Source organism: Ursus arctos, unplaced genomic scaffold, assembly GCF_023065955.2.
Source record: "Ursus arctos isolate Adak ecotype North America unplaced genomic scaffold, UrsArc2.0 scaffold_32, whole genome shotgun sequence".
NCBI classification, from domain to species: Eukaryota; Metazoa; Chordata; class Mammalia; order Carnivora; family Ursidae; genus Ursus; species Ursus arctos.
In genome coordinates, this window is record NW_026623008.1 from 4,473,983 (window position 1) to 4,499,176 (window position 25,194).

The following is a 25,194-nucleotide window of genomic DNA, read 5'->3' on the forward strand; positions in this document are numbered from 1 at the left end:
GTGGTTCCCTCCTTGCCAAGTGCGAGGTCTTTTCTCAGAGGGCGAACTATGGATTTTATTGTTTCGAGCCCTCAGCCCCGGCTGGCCTGAAAAATCTCAGGGTGCTGAATGATTAATTCCAACCTGCCCTAGAAAACGTTAGTCAGCTGGCAAAAGGAAATAGCCCAACACAGAGGCAAAAAGAGCAAATTGACTTTATCTGTGAGTGATTATGTTTGACAAGATGAAAAAAGGAAGAAATCTTTTGTCACGGAGGAAAAATTGTGCTTTGAGAAATCTTTGCCCAAGTCTTAAGACTCTGCTTTACACGGTTTGAATTAAAATGGAAATAATCCCAGCCCCCCCCCCTTTCTCTCCCAAATAAAGAGCAGAGAAACAAAACTTCATTTTTATACGTTTACTACAGTGGAGTTTTAGAAATCAGATCAGGAGTTCCCGGTCTACTCCAGCCAGCACTTCCATTAACTAGCAAATTCTCTTTCGAGAAACCTATTTTTGAATTGCTATTTACTACTAAAAGTTTAATTTTTCCTTTAAGTATTTGTCACACATGTAGTCAAATTCTTTGTGGGTGGGATAGCAAGGCAGATGGGGCTCCTCTCCAATAAGAAAGAAGAGCCAATTTTCACTCGGAAGGGCGAAAAGATCAGGACTGTTAGAATCATTCTTCTGATTTAACATTTATCTTGTACCCACGGCATCACAGTCTGCTTAGAATTGGAAAGAAGGCATCGCAGGCAGGAAAACAAACTGTTTTGACTCAATCTATGACTCAAATTTTACTGCTTACATTTTTTTCCTTCACTAATTAAAAACAAAATTAACCTTCTTTTAAAAATCCCGAACTCTTTTTATATTTTACACAATCTTCTCTCTGGTATCCGCAAGGCTAACTCTCTCAGCTCCTTCAAGTCTTTGCCCAAATGTCAATTCCTTATCTATCTATCTATATCTATCTATCTATCTATCTATCTATCTATTTACTTATTTATGTAATCTCTACCTCCAACATGGGGCTCGAACCCACAACCCCAAGATTAAGAGTTGAATGCCTTTCCAACTGAGCCAGCCAGCCACCCCCCCACCCCCAGCACTCCTAAATGTCAATTTCTTTCTTTTTTTTTTTTAAAGATTTTATTTTTATTTTTATTTATTCGCCAGAGATAGAGACAGCCAGCGAGAGAGGGAACACAAGCAGGGGGAGTGGAAGAGGAAGAAGCAGGCTCCCAGCGGAGGAGCCTGATGTGGGGCTCGATCCCATAACGCCGGGATCACGCCCTGAGCCGAAGGCAGACGCTTAACCGCTGTGCCACCCAGGCGCCCCCTAAATGTCAATTTCTTAATGGTGTCTTCACCGACCGTTTCTATTTATCAGCACCACGCTCTAACCTGCTGAGCTAACTGGCCTTCGACCTGACCATTTCTATTTGAGACGACATCTCCCCAACACTGGTGCTTCTGATCCCCTTTGACCTGCTCCACTTTTTATTTTTTCCACAACGCTTACGGACTTCCCACATCCTGAGATTTTCTTTATCATGTTTATTGCCTTCACTGGAAGGTGAACATCAAGAGAGCAGAAATCTGTGTTTTTCTGTTCAGTGAGGGACTTGCATGGGACAGAGCATTGCCTGTGAGTAGGGTGCTCAAAAAATGTTCAGTCACTGTATCGGAAGAAACCGTCCAAGATTTGGAAATGAGCAAGCCTGTCCATCCGGCAAAGTATTGGGCATTGCCTAGAGGACCCTCTGGGGAGGATGTGATTCTATCAGAATGAACACCTTTAACTGCCTTTCTGTGAACTGGGTAGAAGCAGAAAGCTGGGCGGAATGCAGATGATTCTTGCCCGTAGACGAGACTGAGTTCTGCCCTCTGGAAAAGAGGACCCCAAACATGACACTTTATTGCCCTATAAGATATGAACCACTTGCATCTTCTAGCAAGCATTCTTGCTTGCCTATAAATATACCTCTGTTCTTCAAATTCTCCTTCCAACTGGTGTCAGTATCTTACTGGTTCCCTCATAATCTAAGGAGCTAAGGACAGTTCTTGACACATACTCACTTTATATTTGTGTGAGAGTCATGGTTTTTATAAGCTTTTTGAAAATTATGAGCGAGTAAAGGAGTGAATTATACTCCCTGCCCTAGGAAACCTTAGCTTGTCCCGTGGTTTTAGATACCATGGAAGGCTGATTGCTCCCTAATTTGTATCTACAGCCACAACCTCTCTGTGCCCCACGTGCGTATATCCAGTTGCCTTCTTGATGTCTCCACTTGGCTCTCTAACAGGTATTTCAGAATTAACGTCCTGAACGGGATTCTGGATGCCTCTTCGAAACTTGCTCCTCCCCAGTCTTTAACGGGCAACACTTACCGACTCAGTTGTGGAGGCCAATACCCTAGGAGTCAAACCTTGGTCCCAAGTGCTTCTTTCTTGTATACTTCACATCCAAACATTCAGCAAAACTTGACCCATATCGCTGCTTTCAATCCCTATTCTAAATCCACCTATCTCTTAAGTCTATGGTCTATGACCTGCCTCCTGTCTTTGTAAATAAAGTTTATTTGGAGCGGAGGCGTGGCCATTTGTTTGTAGGTTGTCCGTGGTTGCTTTGGCAACATGGGGGCAGTTTTGACAGTTGAGTAGTCGTGACAGATCGCAGGGTTTACAAAGCTGAAATATTTACTATCTTGTCCTTCAGTGAAAAAAATTTGCTAATCCTTGGACTGAATAATGGCTGCCAAAGATATCAGGTCATAATCCCTGGAACCTGTAAATGTTGCCTTATTGGGGAAAAGGGTCTTTGCCAACGTGATTAAGTTAAGAATCTTGGGGCACCTGGGTGGCACAGTGGTTAAGCGTCTGCCTTCGGCTGAGGGCGTGATCCTGGCATTCTGGGATCGAGCCCCACATCAGGCTCCTCTGCTAGGAGCCTGCTTCTTCCTCTCCCACTCCCCCTGCTTGTGTTCCCTCTCTCGCTGGCTCTCTCTCTGTCGAATAAATAAATAATATCTTTAAAAAAAAAAGAATCTTGACACGGGTGAGACGGTCCTGGATTATGTGGGTGGTCTCTAAATGCCATCATACATGTCCTCATAAAAGAGAGGCAGGGGGAGATTCTCTGTCTCTCTGCCTGCCTGTCTGTCTGTCTCTTACACACACACATACACACACACACACACACACACACACACACACGAGAACAATGTGAAGATGTTGCAGAGAGAGTTTTGAAGATGCTGGCCTGGAAGATCGGAGAGATGTGGCCACCGGCCAATGCCGGCAGCCCCTGGAAGCTGGAAGAGGCAAGGAATGGATTTTCCCTGGAGCCTCCACAGGGAGCTCGGCCCTGCCAACGCCTTAATTTTGGCCCAATGAAACAGATTTCGGACTTTTGGCCTGCAGAATTGTGAGAGAATAAGTTTCTTTTGTTTCAAAATCACTGAGGTGACAGCAGCCACAGGAACCGAATATACCTTGTTTGCACCACCGTCGAATTCTGACTGCCATCATCTCCTGACGAGCCTCTGGGCTCCCTCTCTTATCCTCTTGCAGTCTATTCTCCACCTCATGTTCCAGTGATGTTTTAAAAACACCACTGAGATATACTCCCAGCTCAATACCCTCCATCGACTTTCTAGGACCTTGGGAATAAAATCCAAAGATTTCACCATGCATTCAGAGTCCTATGGGTTCTGGCCTTAGAACCCTCTTTGGATTCACTTCCCCCTCTTCCCGAATGGCCTCAATGCAGTTCCTCCAACACAGCAAGTATGCATTTGCCTCAGGGCTTTTGCACCTTCTGTTTCCTCTTCCTAGAATGTTCTTCCACCCCACTCAAACTGCGCGGCTCACTCTCACTTCCTTCAGGCTTCAGAGACCCTGCCCTATCTAAAATAGCACCCTCGACTCCCCACCCTCTTATCCGACTTTATTTTTCTTCAGGCATTTATCATTCTCTAACCTTAGATCATTTATTTCTTTATCATCTGTCTCTCCTACTTCCATGCCAGCTCCACGAAGGTGGGCATTTTTCTGGTTTGTTCTCTGCTGTACCTCCACACTAAGAACCAGTGCCTGGTACCTCGTAGGCACCCGATAAATATTTGCTGGGTGAATGCACATGGTACAAAAGACTTAAACCATTTCAAATGAAGAGTAAGCTTTATTTCTTTTTTCTGCTTTACCCTCAAAGGAAACTATAGGTTTCTTGTTATCTTTCCAGAAACGTTTTCTGTATGTGCAGGGATATCTGTATGTGCAACAGATGTTAGATCTCTGTATATAAGAGAGGAGTATACATCGTGACTTACTTTGTTCCCGTTCAACAGTTCAGCTGGAGAAACTCACATAGCATATACCCCCATCTTTTTAATGGCTGTGTAATATCCTGCAGCTTAATACTTAAAAATACATTGCTCACTTCTTTTGAAACAGGGAGAATTTAATGGCAGTTAAATGCTATGGGCCACGCTGCGTTTATGAGCTCCAGGGGACAGCAGAGGGCTGATGTTTCTCGGGTGCTCCTGGGTGCCCATTAGAAATGATACCACTGATACCTACATCAGCAGCTTTCTCCTTCAGATGTTTTGACAGGTCATTTTACCTTCAACGACTAAATAAAGTTTCCTTGGAAGACTGAGAGTCAAAATAGATGGCATCGGAAAATGCTGAGGCAGATAAGAAAACAAATAAAACAAAACTTAGGAGCCCTGCAGATGCTCTCGCCAGCCTTCGGTGGGGGCCGCAGTGAGGAGCAACCCTACCATTTGCATTCGCCTCCTGGCACCACCTAAACAGAGGATGACTGTGCAAGCCCGGGGCTCGCAGGGCAGATGCTAAGTGCTTTCGCCCCCTCCCTCCGATCAGACTGCTGCCCACAAGTCCTTGCTCTCCAGAGAGTTTGGGGGCCCTACTAATGTCTCTTGGGGTCCCAGGAAGCAGAGGCAGTGTCCTGGTCTCCTAAATCTGTTAGCTTCAGAAGTTTTACCTCACTTTGCATACGTGCCCTTCTGAACCAGCAAAACCCATTTCTTTAATCTTTTCTCCCCCTCTTTAAAAAAAGAAGCCATTTCTTTGGTTCCGGGTTCACATTCAATTAAAAAAATGATTAGGCTGTCATACCAGAAGGCTCATGAGGGGAGGAAGAGACTTTAGTTTTGATTAATTAATTAACTTTAAGATTTTATTTTTAAGTAATCTCTATACCCAATGTGGGGCTTGAACCTACAACCCTAAGATCAAGAGTCACATACTCTATGGACTGAACCAGCCAGGCACCCCAAGACTTTAGTTTTAAAGGGAAAGTCCAGAGAAAACTGGATTAACTTTTTAAGTAGGGCTCGGAGATGAGATACATCCTATCAAAGACATTTAGCTTTAAATCCAAGGAGGGTCCGTGGAGAGCAGATGCCCTCAGGTCTGTGTTATGTAATAGCTGGGCGATGTAGAAAGGTTTTACTATTAAAACTATTGTTTAAACAACATCTCTTGAAATCCCTACCACAAGGATAATGTTCTGTTCTGGGTTCTAATACTAAAAGGAGAGCAAACCCACCAGAAGGAAGTGGTGTGGTTTGTCCTTAGACATCCCCCCGTTCCTTCTGACTTGGCTGTACTTCAGTAAAGGAAATACAGAACACTAAGATTGAGAAAATGTTCAAAATTTCAACAGATTCCTGGTCCACGAAGCAGGACTTTTATGTTTGAATTACATTTCCAATGAGCTGAAATTCAGCTCTACAAGGTCCAAAGATCTCCTTATGTGTAGACTTTCTGACAAGTCTGTGCTCTTGCTCTCTGAGAGTATACCCTGGATATGACAAGGGCTGAGATGCTGTGTACCGAGGCAGGTGGGGTGCAGAGAGGAGGAAAGATGGGGGTTTGTAGGATTGGAAAAACAGGGTATATAGGGGAAGGTTTGTTGTAACAAAGCTCACGAGTTTTCATTATGTTTTATCTTATAAAGGCAAGGGGGATATGGGATCGCCTGTATTATTTCTTGCAACTGCATGAAAATCTAGTCATCTCGAAATAAAAAAAAACAAACAACATTTAAAGCAAAAAGCAAGAGGAGAAATTTTTGGAAGTAGAACTTTTGGATAGTATTACTTTTAACAATGCAGCCTTTAACAAGGCACAGGCGGAAGAACTCCTTTGTTCCTTGTCCTGTGTTGGGAAAGAGTGAGCAGGAGTCTTTAAGCCAATGAAGGGGGTTCAGTGCACGCTTTTCTCTGTCAACTCAGTAACATGGAGTTCCAGTAACTTCTGGTTTAAGGAACGAAGTCCTAGCACTCTTATCTTCATTACCTGTAAAGATAAACAATCACTTTAATTACTTCAGAATGCTGACCAGGAAAGAATACTCTCTTACAATTATTTTTGAGGTGAAAAAGTAACAATTTAATATTCCCATGATTTACCTATCTTCATCTGTCCCTCCACAGTAACACTCTTTCCTTGAAGAATATTGAGGCCCAAACGGGCAAGGATTCAGAGGGTGGGGTGTCCAGGAAATTTTCTGACTCCTCCCCTTTCTAAATGGGCTCATTTAGCCAGTTTCTAAGTGGATGCTTCCCAGACCATAAATGCCCACCTCTTGGAAGCCTCCCAAACAAAGACAAACACCAGTTGTTATGGATTGAATACTTCTGTCCCCCTCCCCAAATTTGTATGTTGGAGACTTACCCCCTATGTGATGGTAATAGGAGGTGCGGCCATGGGGAGATGACAATTGGATGAAATTGTGAAGATGGGGCCCTGTGATGGGATTAGTGCCCTTTTAGGAGTCAAGAGAGGACTTGCTTCACCTCTGCTTTCTGCATCGGGAGCAGGTACCATGATCTCAGACTTCTAAACTGTGGGAAATAAATTTCTGTTGTTACAAGCCACCCAGTTGCTGGAACCTTGTTAGAACAGCTTGAACTGACCAAGACACCAGCCAGCCAACGAGCCACCCCCCATCCCCCACATCTAATCCTCTGGATCAGCAGTTCTCAAACCCATTCATTTCAGGACCCCTTTACGAACTCTTAAAAATTATTAAGGACCCCAAAGAACTTTTATTTTTTTAAAAAAGATTTTATTTATTTATTTGAGAGAGAGAGAGAGGGAGAGCACAGATGGAGAAGCAGACTCCCTGCTGATCAGAGAGCCAGACACAGGGCTCCATCCCAGGACCCTGAGATCATGATCTGAGCCAAAGACGGACGCATAACCGACTGAGCCACCCAGGCACCTCCCCCCACCAAAGAACTTTTATTTGTGATATGTTTATTTATTTTTATTAAAGATTTATTAATTTTTATAAATATTTCATTTATTTGACAGAGAGAGATACAGCCAGAGAGGGAACACAAGCAGGGGGAGTGGGAGAGGAAGAAGCAGGCCTCCCGCTGAGCAGGGAACCCGATGCGGGGCTCCATCCCGGCCCCTGGGATCATGACCTGAGCCGACGGCAGACGCTTAACGAATGAGCCACCCAGGCGCCCCTATTGATTTATTTTAGAGAGAGCACAAGTGGGGTGAAGGCAGAGGTACAGGGGGAGAGAGAGAGAGAATCTTAGGCAGACTCAGCACTGAGCACATAGCCCCAGGAGGGGCTGGATTTCACAACCCTGAGACCAGGACCTGACCGAAACCTAGAGTCGGACCTTAACTGACCTCACCACCAAGGCACCCGTGATATGTTTATTTATAGCTTATGTACTATATAGAAATTTAAAAAATATTTGTGAGTTCATTTAAAAATAATATACTATTTACATATTTTTAAAATAAAAACTGAATTTTCCAAAACAAGAAAGTGATGAGAGCGGCATTGTTTTACACTTTTGCACATCTCTTTAACACCTCCCTTAATAGAAGACGGCTAGATTCTCCTATCTTCTCCTGCTCTCAGTCTGATTTGATGTCATACATTACATGGCCTCCGGAAAACTTCACTGTACATGCATGACACACTGACATAGTATTATTAGGAAGATGGTTTTGACCGTGTAGAACCAGAGAGTCTTGAGGACCCCCTCACCTCCCCAGGTTTCCAGGCTGCACTTTGAGAACTGCCATTTCCGTCTCAGTCTAAGACGCTTCCCATAGGTGCTTTCCACTGTGACAGTCCTGCTTCTCTGAAGTTCTGGTGACATTCGTGACTTCTGTGTCCCCACTTCACCTTGACCTGCGACCTGCTGTGGTTGATGTTTGTCAACCCCTGCTAGGCTGTGAGCCCGGTGGAAGGGGACACTCAACTTTATTCACTTTTATATCCTCAGGACCTAACACACTGTCTGGCCTCCATTAGGCACCGGATAAAAGCACGTTTTAATTTAAATACATGTTTTAATTTTAAAAGCTGTATCGTTATGACTACATTATAGAAAATAAGAGACAGTAAGAAAAAAACACTCCCCATCTCCCAAATGTTATTTCTTGGGTGTATTTTGTATCTGTCATTTTACAAAATGCAGTTTTTTAGAACTAGGACCACATCATACGTAATAAATGAACACCATAATTTCGAATAATTTTTTCCCCTCACCTACCAAAGGGTAAGTTTTTCTTTCTGATGTCTGTGACTACCATAGTGTTCCATCCCATGGATCCAACACAATGTACTTACTAAATATTCAACATTAGCATGTTCAGGATGCTTCCAAATTGTTGTTGTAATAAATACAGTGATCCTGTAAAGAATACCTTCACACATACAACTTTTTTGGCATTTAGTGTTATTTCCTTAGAATAGATTCCCAGAAGTAAGATTACTGGGTCAAAAGATGCAGACGGTTTTTATGGCTTGTAATACGTACAGTAAAATTGCTTTTTAAAAGGGTTATACTAATTTCCAATGCCACAAGCACTTTCAGGAATGTTTCACTACTCAAATTGTCAACATAGGTACTATTAAGAATGCCAATCGATAAAATATTGTACCCTAGTTGTCAAAATTTTGCATTTTTTGAGGCTCATAAAATTAGTTCGTTGAAGAACGAGTGTCTAATACAAACATTCTTCTTGGACATTTTTATTTCTGGAAAACTTAAGAGATTTTTACTTGTGAACACAGAAAAAGAACGCATGTTGTTAGGACTGGCACAGAATTCACTTTGACATTCAAATCTTAATGCCAAAATTATCGAACCGGGACCTTTCGCTGATTCTGCTAGTTGTCTTCAACGGTAGCAAGGGAAAAAAAGATAACATCTGAGAAATGAAATGTTCCCACCGCAAACCATACAAGATGCACATAGAGGGGTTGGAGTTCTGCTTCTCCTTCAACTTTTCTCCCTCCCCACCCCCCGCCCCAACTTGGAGGTTTCTGCCCTCTCCTTTGTTTCCGGTATCACCTGCCCACGTGCACCAGTGCTGAATTTCTCTGGCAGGGGGCATCTTCCTCCCTGCCACCTCGCGTGGCTCCGGGCTGCTCCGTGCAGTGAGCGCCGGTGCTCCGGGTGGACTCGGACTTCCAGAGCGGCCGCCGCGGTGCGTCCGTCCCCCCAGGAGGCTGCTGACCTGCTTCTAGGCTGGCCTCCCACCCCGCGCGCAGCGCGAGTGCGGCGGGCGCTGGAAGAGACAGGACCGTGCGCCCAGGAGGGAAGGAAACTTGGCTTGCCTCGCCCTCCGGGCGGGCGCGCCGCGGTTCAGCGCTCCTCCAAGATTCCCTTCGGCGGCCTCATCCTGGGACAGGCACTTATGAGTCATCGGCTCTGTGGGTCACATGGCCAACGTGACCAAAATAAAGTTTCAGTATTTTAAGCCGCTAGAAAAGGGGACAACGGAGCACACCGGAGGCGGGCAGCGGAAGGCAGGCATCGGCGGGCACAGACCGGCCGGGCACCCGCGCTAGGGGCCGCGGCGGCGCGGGCGCCCGGGGGGAGGGGGGGCGGGGCGGGGCGCCGGGGCCCTGGGGAGGGGGGAAGGGGCGGGGCCTGGAGAGACGCGCCCCTCCCCCACGGCCGGCAGCGACGCCCGGACTCCCGGGCCGGCCGGCTCCGAGTGCGGCGCCCTGCCGACCTCCGCCCCAAGCCCTGGGCCCCGCTGTCGCCGGGCAGCAGCAGGCCGCGGGATTCCGGAGATCCCGCCGCGTCCTCCACTGCCACCGGGACCCCACGCGCCGGCAGCGGCTTCCCCGGGAACGTCCTTCAGCCCCGGGAGCACGCGGGAAAAGCCCCAGCGCGCCAATGAGCGAGCGCCTTCCTCCTGACGGTCACGCTCGGGGGCGGGGCTTCCCTTCGCCGCTCCCGAGTTCCGGGAACCCCCTTTGATTGGTCTGGACGGCCTGGGAAACACTGTAGTAACGCCCAATCAAAGCTCCACGTCCCGGCCTCGAGGAAATATTCCGTGTCGGCTCGGTCCTAACTGGGCAGTTCTTCCCGGCTCTGGCCACTGGGAAGCTTTGTTTAGGTCTGGAAGGCGGGCTTTCCTGGGAGTGGGTGGGGAGGGGGCGTTGATTCTTGACCAATCTTTTCATTCCGTTGGGTGGTGACCAGCCAATGGGCCGGGCGGATAGGACGCTCCTCCCGGAGAGTAGTGAGACCCCTGGTGCGGGGCGATTGGTGGCGGGCACTATGAGTGGCAGCCTCCCGGCCCAACGGGCGCAGTGCGTGGGCCGCGGGGCGGGGCCAGGGCGGGTGCGCGGCGGCGGCGGGGTGGCTGGGCCGGCGGCGGCGGCGGTACGAGGCGCGCGCTCGGGGTCCCGGTCGCGAGGAGGAGGAGGATGTGGCGCGCGGAGGGGAAATGGCTGCCGAAAACAAGCCGGAAGGTAAGAGCCGGCGCGTGAGGGGCCGGGGGCGGCGCGGCGGGCGGCGGGACCCGGCCCCGCCGGACATCCCGGGCATCGGCGGCGCCGGGCGGGAGCGCGGGGGCGCGGCGGCGGCGGCGGGCGGGCGCCCCGGGCCGGGGAGGGGGCGGCGGGTGGGGGGGCGGAGCGCGGCCGGGTCCTGAGGTGACTCGCCGGGCGGCGGAGCGCGGCGCCGCACACCCCCACCCGGGGGCGGGCTGGGGCCGGAGGGGCGGGGGGCCGGCGGGCGGGGGCCGGGCCCAGCGAGGAGGAGGAGCCGGCGGAGGGAGGGCCGGCGCCTCCCCCACCCGGACCGGGCATCCCCGCCGCTCCCGGGCCCGTGGTGCGGCCCCCGCCCCTCGCGCCGGGCCCGGTGGGGGCCGCGGGGCGGAAAGTTTATCCGCCTCAGGCCCCCTCCGGCCCCGCGCCCCGCTGCCCCGGGCCGGTCCCCGTCGGGGGCACGGTCGGCGCTTAGCCCCGCCGCCGGTGGCTCTTGGGCGGCAGGGCCAGGCGGACTCCGTCCAGCATCACCCTGGAGCCCCGTGGGCGCCTCCCAGAGCCGGCGGGGGTCCCCGTTCTTCTCCCCGCCAGGGGGACCCCCTCCTGCGGAGCGTCCCCGGGCAGAAGGGCCTCGTGTGACCCCTCCCCCTTCCCTTCCTGGGAAGGGGGCCTGCGCAGCATCCCCGCCCCTAGCAGTCGTTCCCATCCTACTCCTGCCCTTGCACCCCTCGCAGCCAGGAGGGTGGGGTCTCCGTTTCTATGGCAAGTGAGGATCTCCATACTCCCTTGCCCTTTACCTTCTGTGACCCTGATCCTTCTTTGGCAGAGGGGTCTGTCTCAACCTCTCATCTTCTGTGGAATCTTTTGGGGCTTCTGCACACCATCTATTGACCCTTTAGCCAGGACAAGGGGACTTGGGCTCCCCATGTTCTTCTTCCCTCATCCAGAGGGTAGTGGGGGCCTGTGCAGCTCTGAAGTCATTTCTAAATAGGAAAGCAGATACTTCTTACAGATTTTGCATACTCTCTGCACACTTTCCTGGGTTAGGGTGAGCTCATTTCCTGAATACCCTTTGAGTTGCCCTCTTTTTCTTAGGGGAGAAACTGGACATTCCAGTGCCCCTTTCCCCATTTGGCTATCTCCCCTAACATGTTCTCACTCCTCAGAGTTTCTTGTCTGGGTGAGGATGGGGGTCCCCCATCAGATGTAGGGCAGGGCTTCCATTGTGCCTAGTACTTGAGTAAGAGGCGTCTACGGTGATTACTCCTCAGTGTCTGAGGAAAACAAGGGTCTGTTTTTGCTTCCATTTCCCTTTTGCCTCTGAGGTAGGGGCAGCATTCACCAGTTGACACTACCCCACCAAGAACATGGTCTTGTGCCCTTGTTTTTTGGTGTTCCCATCACTGTCTTCTGTGCAGTAAGAACCTGACTTTGTACATCCTACATTCAAGAGTTTTTGAACCTTCCCTGGAAATAAACTTCCCATTTCTTTTTTAAGAGAACCCATATCCTCCTTATGGCTTCTGTTTCCCAGTCAGCCATATTTAGTGAGCCTGTTACCTTGACTTTTTCTGATTTTCTTAAATTGTATTCATGTTGGCTGGGTAAGAAGAAGCCATATGCCTTTCCATCTAGAAAAGGGAGTGTAGACACTCATGTCGCCCACATGCCATTCGGGAAGGGGTTGCTAGTGTGCTTGTTGTACTAGAACCTTCCTTTGGCCTCGTGTTGTCTCTCATGGGATCTGAACCTTTTTTTTTTTTTTTTTTGGATCATATAGCTTTCTGGTGAAGGGGAAATTTGGATGCTTTCTATTTATTTGCTGCTTTTGTTCTCTTTTGGTGAAAAACACGATGCCATGCATTTGTTTGTATATATACACATGTAGGTATGCATTAAAAGACAAAGTCACATCTGTCACATGTACACCGTAAGTCGGAAGGGTTACATGTCTAGCTCTGCATTCTGCGTGTATGTGGGGACCTTGACATGTACAAGTATGAATATATATTACTGTTGTTGGTAACTCTTCAGGCTTAGAAGAATCAGAAAACTCATTGATAAATGGCCAGTTCTTACCACTCTTTCATTTGTCATTTGTACTGTACTGAATAAGCAGAATGACATCTGGAACGTTCAGCAAGTCCCCGAATACATGAAGTGTAGAGTCTTGCCGATGCACACCAAAACTTAGGCATTCTGAATTTAGGGGCAGTATTCTCTGCTTGATTCTTCATAGGGTGAAAAGTTCTCATCTTGATCTCTTTTCTGCTGGGTAGGGGAAAGAGGTTTCCTGTATTTGGGGCATCAATAGGAGGGGGTGAGAATATGTGTTTCTGTGACAGAACTAGGAATGAACAGCCATAAATATGTCGCTGTTTTATTTTGGCCATTTAAATAATTGAGAGAGGTTGTGCGCAGTAGGAAAAGGTACCTTTGGGAAGGCCTGTGACACTTCATCAAGGGGTGGGAGGGACTGTTGTCCAGGTTTGTCCTGAGTATCACAGTTTGCAGATTTGACTCTGGGTCAGGGCCATGATGGAGCCTCCTCTGGGGCCCCAGTCCCTTCCCTCACTGAGTTTGCAGTGGCTGCTGGCTGCTGTCACTCAGCAGCAAAGTCTTACTTTTTGACAGGCTTAGCGTGGAGCCTCATCCTCTGTCAGACTCAGCATTTGGACCATTAAGCATTTTTTGAGCAAGGAGTCTCTGTCCACCTGGAGTACCAACTAAGGGAGGCAGGGTGAACTGGAGCATTGGTCAGCATTAGGCTTTGACTTCGAGATTTTGCCCTTCAGGTAATAACGGAGTTATCCAGTGGACGTAAAACCCACTGCCCCAAAGTAGCGCTGTTAACCTCAATTTCCCTTTTTTTTTTTTTTAAGTTTTTATACTGTTTTTATTCTGTCTGGATCTATACTCAGCTTGATGGAATTGTATATTTTTAGGGTGTGGTATTAATGACCTTTGGAAAACGAGAGTTGAGTACCTGCTGTAGATGTTAGGGTGTTCGCAGGAGAGTGAGCGTTCCCATCTCACTTCCGGTGGTGGATCCTTTCCTGTCCTTCTACCTACCACTGACTGACTTTCTGGGTCTCCTCTGCTAATCGGGGTGCTCTGTACAATGGGCAATGGAAGGAAAATGGTAAGGGTTAGAGGAACACACTATGGTTAGTGTGTAAAGTTGGGCTCTTTTCTTTGAGTTTAATATGGCTGTGCTTTCTGTGTCACCCTCCCCGTAGATTATTGGAAATCAGCTTTTCCCTCTTACTCGTGCAGCACATGGTGGTCTCTCGAAGTTAGGCCTGCGAGATGGGTTCTCTTAAGGACTTTTCTTTCTTACATCTTTTTGTTAGAACGTCACTCTCTCCTCCCGCTCAGTCCTTACCTCCAGTTTTTTGGACAAGGTTGGGTGACTCACGGGACAGCTCTTCTTCCCTTGTCTTCTTGAAGACTTGACTTATCCTGCTGTTAAATGTTGGGTTTCTCTATCTTACCGATAAACTCAGTGGATTCCAGGTGTTGACATGTACATAGCCACCTCTACTCAAGGTCAGACTGGTTGGATTTTCCTTTCCAAAAGAGTAGGATTGCTCTTGCTTGTTCTTTGAGACATATTTATATATCCTGCTTGCCCATGTTTTTCCATTTCTTTAGTGTTTAGGCTTTGCCTTTAAAGTAGACTATCCTTTAGTGTCAGGTGACGTTATTTTAGTTCTCTGTTTATGTCGGATGTAGCCTGTGTGCCTGGTGGGATTATAATTTTTCTTACTGCTTTTGAGGTAGCCCATCTTGTGGTTTAACTTTTTTTTTTTTTTTTAATTTTTTTTAATCACTCCTGTGGGCCATTCTTCATTTCCCACTTCCTAAGGTTCAGGGAAGTACCTCGTTGTGTGCAGTTGTACTATTTCTTGATTTCCTTATGCAAAAGGAATAGAAAGTGATTCTCATGTTCTTTCTTTCTCCTCATAGTTGTGTCTGTTGCCTCCTTTGTGGGACCTTTGAATTTGTCCTTTTGGAGGGAAGCTGTTTTGGGATCCGTATCCCATCACTGGGTGCGCTCATTCTGGAGACATTCACTGAGCTTCTATTATGTGTAGAGCTCTGTGATGGTTATATGACTGTACTTGAAATCTCTTAGTATGAATGACATTCCAGTGTTTCTTGTACTTGTCTTTCTATATATTCTTTTAAGGAATTCTTTTCTGAATTTTAATTGTTTGGCTTGTAATCTTACAAAAATTTACTTGAATGGTGTGCTATCTGAACTCTTATCCCCTCCCTGCAGGATTGGGGGTGTTAGAGAGGGTGGAAGGCAGAGTGAGAGGCATTTAACAGCTTTCCCTCAGACTGTGTGTAGGGTGTATGTAGAAAAAAGTAAGGTCAATCTTCTTTTTAAATGGAAGGGCTTAACTTTTAGGTCACTTAGATACATGGTTGGTTGGAATGCTTGTTTAACATTTGAACAGAAGCATACCAGGTATTGTATAGAACATACTAGGTATTGTGTAGAACATAATATCAAATGCATCCTTTATAGAAGGAAGGGGTAGAAAAATAATTTACTCATATGATGAACTGGTATGTTTCATATCCTCAGATAGTAAGAACCGTATGAGATCCTGTTACATTTTTGCCGCCAAGAAGTGTTATATCTAACTTTGTGCCTAATTGTGGTGACCATTCTTAGGCTAGATATCTGGTTTAAATTACTATGCTTTTGTTTATTATGTGGCTCTAATACTTTATACTTTCTTTAATACTTTATACTTTCTTTAATAGTACTTTTATTTGTATCTTTTTTTTTTTTTGAGGTAAATAATCTCTGATTATTTTTGGTTGTAGATTTGGTATTCAGAATGATGACAATAGTAATAAAAAATTAACCTGAAATGCACTTTTTTTCATTCTGTATTAAATCAGATTTCCCTTCCACAATGTCTGTAGAAACCAGTTCTTCTAGTATTTCACGCTTAAGAACTCTTGTTTAGGGGCGCCTGGGTGGTTCAGTCGTTAAGCGTCTGCCTTCAGCTCAGGTCATGATCCCAAGGTTCTGGGATCGAGCCCTTAGTCGGGCTCCCTGCTCAGTGGGAAGCCTGCTTCTCCCTTTCCTACTCCCCCAATTGTGTTCCCTCTCTCGCTGTGTCTCTCTCTGTCAAATAAATAAAATCTTAAAAAAAAAAAAAAAAAGAACTCTTGTTTAGGGTTGTTATAGTATGTGGTTTGGCAGTGGCCTTTATTCATGTGAATATTTGAAGATTTTTTGTGGTGACAGGTGATGTGTGTATCCATTATAACAGATCATTTTCTAAAATGTTCTTTATCTTCTAGAATCTCTTATCCTGCCTGTTTTTGATGTTCTAGGTGACCTAAGTCCTACCTCCCTTTCCCATATGAAGAAGTTTCCTTATTGCCCTTGTCATTATTATAAAAAAAGTATTTGTAGATCTACTGTATTTAGTCTGTCTTTACTAAAGGAGTGTGCTCACCATTCCTTTTGTCTTGTAGTAAGAGGCAGTGTCACTTCTCTCTCCCTAAGGATAGAGGGATGAAATGAGGTTTAAGCCATAAGACCAGGGGTGATAGTAGTAATTGTAAGTGGATAGGATCCCAGGGTGAAGTACCATGTCCTTCTGGCATCTGGGACTCCTCATTTAGGATTTTGGAAATTTGTTTTTGCTGCATTTAGCCAGCTTCCTTCTTGGCTTGATAATTGTAAATTTCTTTGGGCAGAGTCAGCAAGTATACTACTTCATTTGGGACCTTCATTCACAAGGAGGTAGGGGTCTTCTAATGTTACTGTCATACTAGCTGAAGTCTTTGGTGTGTTTGAGTGTGAGAGTAGGAAGTATTCTTGTGCTCTACTTCTTTGTCCGTATAACATGAATAGGGTTGCATGCTCATTCACTCTCTTTTCCAGGTTATAGTGTGTAACCTGTCTTTCACTCTCTTCTTCTTCCTCTTGTTCTTCTTCCTTTTTTGTTTTGTTTTGCACACCTGATCAGGTTCAGGATAGAGGTCGACCAGACATTATCCGGTCCCTGTATTTTGCACCATCCTTGGATGTAGTGCCTATCAGTCCTGTCATTAAGATGTGTTGCCATTCTGTCAAATGTGATGGTCTTCCATCCCATGATATTTGTCATGTGTTGGTAAGGACAGTGTTTCTCTCTATATATTGACAATAGACAGCAGTCCCTGATTTTTTTATGTGGAGGGACAAAGTAAAAGGTGTTTTTTTTCCCCCATCAGTATGCTGGCTGTGTATTTCTAAGGTTGTATTGCATCTTTCTGCTTTGAGCGCCATTGCTTGTAGAAGGTCATGGGCCTCCTTGTGTAAAGATTGGTAATGCTTCCTGAGCATTTTTTAGCTCATTACCCTGGATTAAAAAAGAAATACTATGTACCCCATTGCAAAGAGAGGCCAAGTGTCAGCCATATTACTTCCCTTCCACTCTCTCTCTCTCTTTTTTTTTTTTTAGAAGATTGTTTATTTACTTTCAACTGATGGACTGTCATAGATGGAATGGCCAGAGGTGTTTTTTAAAAGGTTCTTCTACATTTACCCCAGTATTTTGCTCATTTTTAATAGAGTCGCATGTTTCCTTATACATGAGTCCTTTACTCATTTGGAAAAAGTGCAGTCACATTTTATGTCATTTTTTTTTTCGGATTTAGCCAGGCCTTTCAAGTCACATAGCATATCTCCGCCTGAGACTTCCCAGAAAGTGACTGCGAGGGAGATGTACTGGTCTGGGGCCGTGTTCCTCAGTCCGCTCTCTGCAGCGTGGGCCTGTAGTTCCAAGTGTACAGAGTGACATGCCTTGAAAGAAATGTTTGGATCTGAGTTCTTTACGGTTTGAAACACATTACTGCTTGGAGACTAATTAAGTGGCATTACTCTCACCACTAATTTTACTTCTAGTGTCATCTGAAATATCTTCCCCCTACCTTCTCTCAAAAAAATAAAAATAAAAAAAATCCCCAAACAACAATCATAACACAATCCCAAAAAAGCCAGCTCTGACTGCGCCTGCTGTACAGTTGAGCCACTAGCTTTGGACATGTTGCTTAATTGGTACTTAACAGTATTCAGTGGGGCGGACCTGTGAAAGCCTTTGGAACACATAGCATTCAGTCATTTAGCAGCAGACCACACAGTGTGTCTTTCGTTTTTTCTTATCTGTCACCACGAGGTAAGATTGTGTATTTAGTTACTTAAAAACACTTGCAAAGTGAATTGTTTTTCCTTTATTTTCACTCAACCATTGGAATGAACACTGGGGTTTACTTCTCATAATAATAGTAAGTTATTGTGTTTCTACTTTTGTATACCATGTCTGTGAGCAAATGGGGAGCTAACTCCCAGTAATGGCAGTGGGACTAGTTAGACTTGCTCTTTGTAGCTGGTACATTATTGTGGAGATGATTTATACTTCAAGCGAAGTCTGGTGTCTGTAACACGTGATAAACCAGATGTTTAAGTTTATTTAATCTTTTTTATAGTATGCGTTTACGATGTATCTGTGTGTTTTGTTAGAATGATCCGCAGATACAACTGGAGGTACTCCTGCAACTAAAAACAAAATGAGAAAAACAAAGCCTTTCTTTCTAGCTTTGGAAAAACAGGTGTTATCTTTTTTTTTTTTTTTCCTTCATTGGGGTTGATTTAGAGTGCCAGGAAGCATTTCTGAAAGTGTGGTAATACAATCAAGAATTAATCTTTTTGAAACTTAGATTTGGTTTTTAATCCTTGTTTGAAAAGTATTTCTGAGGATGTACGTGCCCCATTGGTTTTCTGGGGTACTTGAATATCAAACCATTTGGAAGCGATAAAAAGAAATTGGTCTAAAGTGTAAAATTATCAAATAGAAAAACGATGCACTAGTGAAGAAATTACGCATTTATCATTGAAGGTAATCTGAAGTGATGATCGGAAGTGTAAATTCAGATATTCTAAGGAAAAATGGAATGTTGGCGTGGGTACCATGTTGAAATTGGCACACACAGCTATTGTCTGAAGAACACTCTCCAACATGGAGGTGCTTAGAAGATAAAGAGGCTGATGGCATTGATTATTTTAAAATGTTAGGTGTTTTTTCTCTTTTTTTAAAAAGTAATCAGAATAAAATAACCCTTCTTAGTGAAGAAAATGTGAACTTTAATGGAAGTTCAGAATGAAATAATTTAAAAAGTGAACATAAAAGATAAGGATTTTTTTATTGCAAATCCACAAGGGGGTAGTGATGTTCTATCAAAGATATTTGTGGTGGAAATGTAAGATGATCTCTTTTAACATTTTAGATTTACAGATAAAACCGGTATGTTTGCATTTTAACTTAATAAGATCTTCTTTTTAAAATGTTTATTGGCAAAAATGTTTATTGCTTAAATTAAAAAAAAATCCCATTTTGGGTGAGTGGCTATTTTAAGCCATGTGAATGGTAAGGAAGAGAGGCTCTCCTTGTCGTGCTGTGCTTTGGAAAGGTTACCAAGGATCTGGGGGTCGCTTATTTTCTAAGAATGTAATAATCTTAAATTTCTTGGGAAGTGTTAGGCATCTAGGAATCAGTGACTTAAGTGTCCTTAGTAAAAGGATTTTAGGAAATCGTGTCTAAACTTTACAGAAGTTTGTATTACTGGTTGTATTTTCAGCCTTGCCAAGAGATGAAAAATGTGAACAATCCACACCAATAGGCACTTTTTTAATAGTTCTAAGTAAATCAAATTTTTATAATGTCTTTTTTTATTAGTTTATATTACATCATTAGATAAAAGCGTTTTTTTCCCTCGCACATAAAAATTCTAGTAGCTTGCCTGAGGTCATTGAGTCCCACCCCATTATATTCAGAATTGCTTAAAATTAGGTGTGGTATGGCAGTGCCAGGTAATTTTCAGTGGAGAACTAAAGCTATTATCATGTGCTCTTTTTTTGAATGTGATGGAAGAAGATTTAAGGTGGGGCTGAGACTGTATTCTACTTATTTAGAGACCCGCTAGCCATATTTTTACAAAATATCACTTTTAAGAAGACCATGAAGCAGTTCCATGGTTTAGAAGTTATGCTTGTTTGTGGCATACATATTGGGCATTTTTGCTTTTTGGTCTAGGGAAAAAGGTTAATAGAGCTTTTTCTCTTTCTGTTTTTCACTCTCCCTGCCCTGAGCAAGGGCTTTTTCTATTTTATCTCTTTTCCTAAATGACTGGTGGTTTAACATCCCAAAAGGTACACAGTTTCTTCACAGACTCCCCTGAGCTCTGCTGAGAGCTGAACTATGACGTCAGCATTTTCATTCATGAATTTGCTCGTCTAACTCTTTTCTCGTTTTGTATTCCTGAACTGACTTCTGGCACATGCACAAATCAGTTTACCATTAGTCAGCCCACAAATCAGCGATAAAAGGTAAAACAAAAGATAAGATAGGGGGTTGTTTTGATAGAGCTGAAGTTGCTCAAGCCGATTTGCGTCAGTGTAGTTTGGACAGAGTTTCTGGCGAAACAGATTGAAACCTAAAAACAGTCAGTTTAATTACCTCATGATTTTGTGGATTGAGCCGTGTTGTGAGCATATTGACACTACATTTTTGTTCTCCCATGAAGTTCAGAGCACTCTGCTGCAGTTCCTTTGTTATAAAGTAGCATTTCGGTGGTAATTTGACTAAATTGGAGGAGCTGCTTTATTTCAGAGAGGTGAGGCCTGGACATTAAATTATGTTCCACTCAAATTGCTTTTGGAATGCATTTGGACTTTTTTGGGAGTGGGGTGGGGTGGGGAGGGCATTGCGTTGTTCTTGAAGCATTTTCGGTAACTCTGCTGCTTGAGCCTTAGATTTTCAGCAGTCTGCAGTTGTTCGTCTGTAACTGGCGTGCTAGCCGGGCTGTCTCAGTAGGTCTCCTCTCCCTCCAGGAGGTGCAGCACACTCCAGGTACTCCCTGTGGCTGTGGGCTCCTGGTGCTCCTGCAGGGAGGCCACTGCTTGTAATTTAGTACTGCGTGAGAGCAGTTCTTGAAGAAATCTTATTTGGAGTTTTCCTCTGCAGGGCCGAGTTTGAGGCTGAGCCTCCGGCATGTGGCATCTTCCAAGCCTCCTGTAGTTGATGAATGGTGAGCTTTCAAAAAGTTCATTTTCTCTGCTTTCTTGGGGGTTTGTTGACTTTCTACATATTTAATTGCCAAGAAACATTTGGAAATAGAGTGTGTTATATTTAGAAATCATTTTAGCTCAGTTACAATTTATGGTTGGAGTAGATGATTTGAACTGCAGCCATTTTGATTGATACCTAATGTTGCTCCTGAGATGACTTTTTAAACCTCATGGCAACTGAGAGATACCGTCTCCTCCCATCCTGGATGGCTTTGTGTTCCTTTAGGTTGCGCCGAGGTGGCTGATAGGAAAACAGAGATATGTGGTCTCTCACTGAGCTTTGTCCTTTGTCTAAGAAAAGAAGTAAGAGCAAGTAGATGTGAATAAGCATTTGAAGATGACTGAATGTTTATAATTTTCCCTGAGAACTAAGACATTTTAAAATTGTTTAAATATAATTTCTGTGAAGGAATCTAATTGTAAATACTATTAAAGAAAATAATATCTCATGGTAGAGGGTCTCTGCAAACATTCCCTAATTTTCAACGCTGTGTTCTACTGCAGGATTGATGAAAAGTTACGCGTTTTGATATCAGACTTCAGAACATGGGGAAGACTTGCTGTGCTGTCAGCATTACCCCAGTTTTGTCATGCCCTGAACCAAATAGTGCTAGGTAAGTCCTCTGGTCAGAAAGGCTTAGGAATCCCACATGGCTTTTAGTGCCAGGCCCACTGTGGCCCCCAGCTCCTGCTCTTCTCTTTCATAGCCAGGAACCTGGTTAAGTAGGACCAGGGACTCCAGCCAGAGGTGTATTTTCTGCTGTTCTTGATGCCACTTACGTAGGCCACGTGCTAGAAGCCTCTTCCCTTGGCCCCCACGACCTTCTCTTCTTACCAGATTCTACTCCATCACTCTTGGTTCTGGCACAGCTTCTCATCCTGCTTTCCCTAGACTTGAGGTCTTGTATACTGAGTTGATAATAATTTTGAGATAATTCAAGTGTTGGGTACAGGGTTGTCCTAGTGATGACCTCTAAAGTTCCTTCCCGTCCTGACTTAGGATGATAGACAGTGAAGTTGGATGTATGGAATTTGCTTTGTGGCTTCTTTGCTGGTATGCAGCCGTTCTCTTCTGTGTAACTGTGTCTTTTCTTTTTGAGGTACTTGTTCCAGGTCAAGAATTAATATTGTTGGCTCAAGCTGTGTAGGAGGAATTAGAACTATAGTCACGGAAGTGCCTTCCTCCTGGTGTATGTAGAGGGTTTGATTTTTTAGGTCTAACACCTGTCATGAATGTTTACTTTAAAAAATGTAAAAAATTATTAAAGTTGTTAAGGATGCACAGCACAAAAATGTTCATTCTGCTTGGTTGTTCCCTAGGACACATTTAGCTCTTTATTCTAATGTGGATGAGAGTTCACAGTTTTGGAGAAATAGACTTACATATCATATGATTACAGATCTGCTAACCTCAGACTTTTTATGTTTAAGGTAGTCTTATTTATATTCATTTAGTTGTGTTTTCTGGAGTTAGTTGATAAAACTTTTATGAAATGTGTAGATTCCCAGTAATTCAGTAAACCATGAGTCTTCCTATTAAGAAACTCATGGAGGGGCGCCTGGGTGGCTCAGTCAGTTGAGCATCCTACTCTTGATATTGGCTTAGATCATGAGATTGAGACCCACGTCAGGCTCTGTGCTCAGCGTGGAGTCTGCTTGTCCCACTCCCTCTGCATCTCCCCACTGCTCATGCTCTCTCTCTTTCTCTCAAATAAATAAATAAATAAGAAAAATCTTAAAACAAACAAACAAACAACCCAGAGACCTCCACACTGTTTTCCAAAGTGGCCGTACCAACTTGCATTCCCACCAACAATGTAGGAGGGATCCCCTTTCTCCACATCCTCTCCAATATTTGTTGTTTCCTGCCTTGTCAATTTTTGCCATTCTAACTGGTGTAAGGTGGTATCTCATGTGATTTTGATTTGAATTTCCCTGATGGGTAATGATTTTGAACATTTTTTCATGTGTCTGTTAGCCATTTGTGTCTTCATTGGAAAAGTGTCTGTTCATATCTTCTGCCCATTTTTTGATTTGTTTATTTGTTTCTTGTGTGTGGAGTTTGAGAAGTTCTTTGTAGATCTTGGATACCAGTCTTTTATCTGCAGTGTCATTTGCAAATATCTTCTCCCATTCCGTGGGCTGCCTCTTAGTTTTTTTGACTGTTTCCTTGGCTGTGCAGAAGCTTTTTATCTTGATGAAGTCCCACAAGTTCATTTTTTCTTTTGTTACTCTTGCCTTTGGAGATGTGTCATGAAAAAAGTTGCCGTGGCCGATGTCCGAGAGGTTGCTGCCTATGTTCTCCTCTAGGATTTTGATGGATTCCTGTCTCACATCGAGGTCTTTCATCCATTTGGAGTTTATCTTTGTGTATGGTGTGAGAGAGTGGTCAAGTTTCATTCTTTTGCATGTAGCTGTCCCTTAAAAAGTTAAAAATTGAGCTACCCTATGATCCAGCAATTGCACTACTGGGTTTTTACCCCAAAGATACAGACGTAGTGAAGAGAAGGGCCATATGCACTCCAATGTTCATAGTAGCATTGTCCACAATAGCTAAATCGTGGAAGGAGCCGAGATGCCCTTCAGCAGATGACTGGATTACAAAGATGTGGTCCATATATATATACAATGGAATATTACTCAGCCATCAAAAAGAACGATTTCTCAACATTTGCTGCAACATGGACGGGGCTGGAGGAGATAATGCTAAGCGAAATAAGTCAAGCAGAGAAAGACAATTATCATATGGTTTCACTCATTTATGGAACATAAGAAGTAGGAAGATCGGTAGGAGAAGAAAGGGAAGAAGAAAGGGGGGGTAAACAAGGGGGAATGAACCATGAGAGACTATGGACTCTGGGAAACAAACTGAGGGCTTCAGAGGGAAGGTGTGTGGGGGAATGGGATAGGCTGGTGATGGGTATTAAGGAGGGCACATATTGCATGGTGCACTGGGTGTTATACGCAAGTAATCACGGAATTTTACATCAAAAACTAGGGATGTACTGTATGGTGACTAACATAATATAATAAAAAATATTATTATAAAAAACAAAAAAAAACCAGAAAGAAGCTTGTGGATTGGGGAGCTTTGGTGAGTCCACTAAAATCGATCACATAGGATCTTCTCTTCGTCATATTCCTCCATATGCTATAGGCCTGGCATTTTGAGAGGCGTTGAACATCATTTGTATTTTAGAAGTTTTTTTCATATTTAAAGGTACTGAGGGGCAAGTTACAGTTCTGGTGTTCTTGTCAACTTTCTCTGCCTTATCCTTCCTGTCTCTGCCGTTAGGAAATGTGCTGGTTGGATCATTTGCCTGGAGGTTTCTTCTTGATTTAATTTTATTGATAGAGGCCATTGAGCTTAAAAAGAAAGCTATAACAAGCAGAAGGTGGTGAGTGGGCACTCAACATTTTTGAAGTACTTGTTTATGTTCCTAGGGGTCCTCCAGAAATTGATCATGATTACTTGACCAAATTCAAGGCCCAGAGATTTATTCCAGGCATCCTGGGAGGCAGAGAATATCAGTCTTTCTCCACTGAATCTGATTATTCTACATGTGACCCATTGCTGCCTGTCCGGGTGTCTCTGATGCAAATCTGGTGATAGTGGCAACCTTTCTAACTGGCTTAGTATTCTTGACAGTTGTTATCTGTCCTCTCCAGGGATTTTTAGTCTCCAGCCTCTGTGGCCGTGTTTGGAGTTAGCTGCTCTGGTGCTGCACCAAGCGCTTATGGATGTTCTCGGCTCCCTTCTTCACCGGCCTGCCTCAGTACCACCTCCGTGAGGTTCTTTGCCCCTATCATTTCGTGAAGGAGCATAAACAGAAATCATTTGTTTAGTAAGAATGGAAAGGTCATGATTTTCAGAATGCTTTTTAAAAATAAACATTGGTGAATGGCGATGGTGTGCGACAATGTGAATGTACTTAATGGCACTAAATGGTATACTCTAAGAAGGTTAATTGGTAAACTTTATGTTATGTATATTTTACCAAACGCGTGCGCGCGCACCCACACACACACACACCACACATTCCAAATGGGTTCAAAACCTAATGAGAAAAGTAGCTATAAGGTCCTCACAGTACATATTTGACAATATTTTCGTTATCCCAAGGTGGGACATTGTGCCTTAAATAATGTGTCAGAATCTCTCTCTCACACAGACACACACAATTAATAAATGATGGTAATCAGGTCCGGAGGTTCATTTCTACAAGAAAGTGGATGCTAGGACACTTGCTGTCACGGAGGGTGACAGGCCCTA

At 44.4% G+C, this 25,194-nt stretch overlaps 1 protein-coding gene and 1 long non-coding RNA gene across 3 annotated transcripts in view; one reads left to right on the plus strand and one right to left on the minus strand.

The window, feature by feature from the left end:
• Positions 1 to 4,429: 4,429 nt before the first annotated feature.
• LOC113270560 (uncharacterized) lies at positions 4,430 to 9,891 on the minus strand. The gene is made up of 3 exons (XR_003321878.4): positions 9,348 to 9,891; positions 6,691 to 6,860; positions 4,430 to 6,312 (listed from the first exon to the last, which is right to left on the minus strand). It is a non-coding gene; the product is annotated as an uncharacterized LOC113270560 (long non-coding RNA).
• Positions 9,892 to 10,647: 756 nt separating this feature from the next.
• Positions 10,648 to 25,194, plus strand: part of CAMTA1 (calmodulin binding transcription activator 1) — a 111,652-nt gene continuing 97,105 nt past the window's right edge. For both annotated transcript variants that reach the window (XM_026519939.4, XM_057305108.1), the window contains exon 1: positions 10,648 to 10,762. In XM_026519939.4, the coding sequence (XP_026375724.1) occupies positions 10,718 to 10,762 (45 nt within the window). In that variant the 5' untranslated portion in view covers positions 10,648 to 10,717. The remainder of the gene's footprint in view (positions 10,763 to 25,194) is intronic.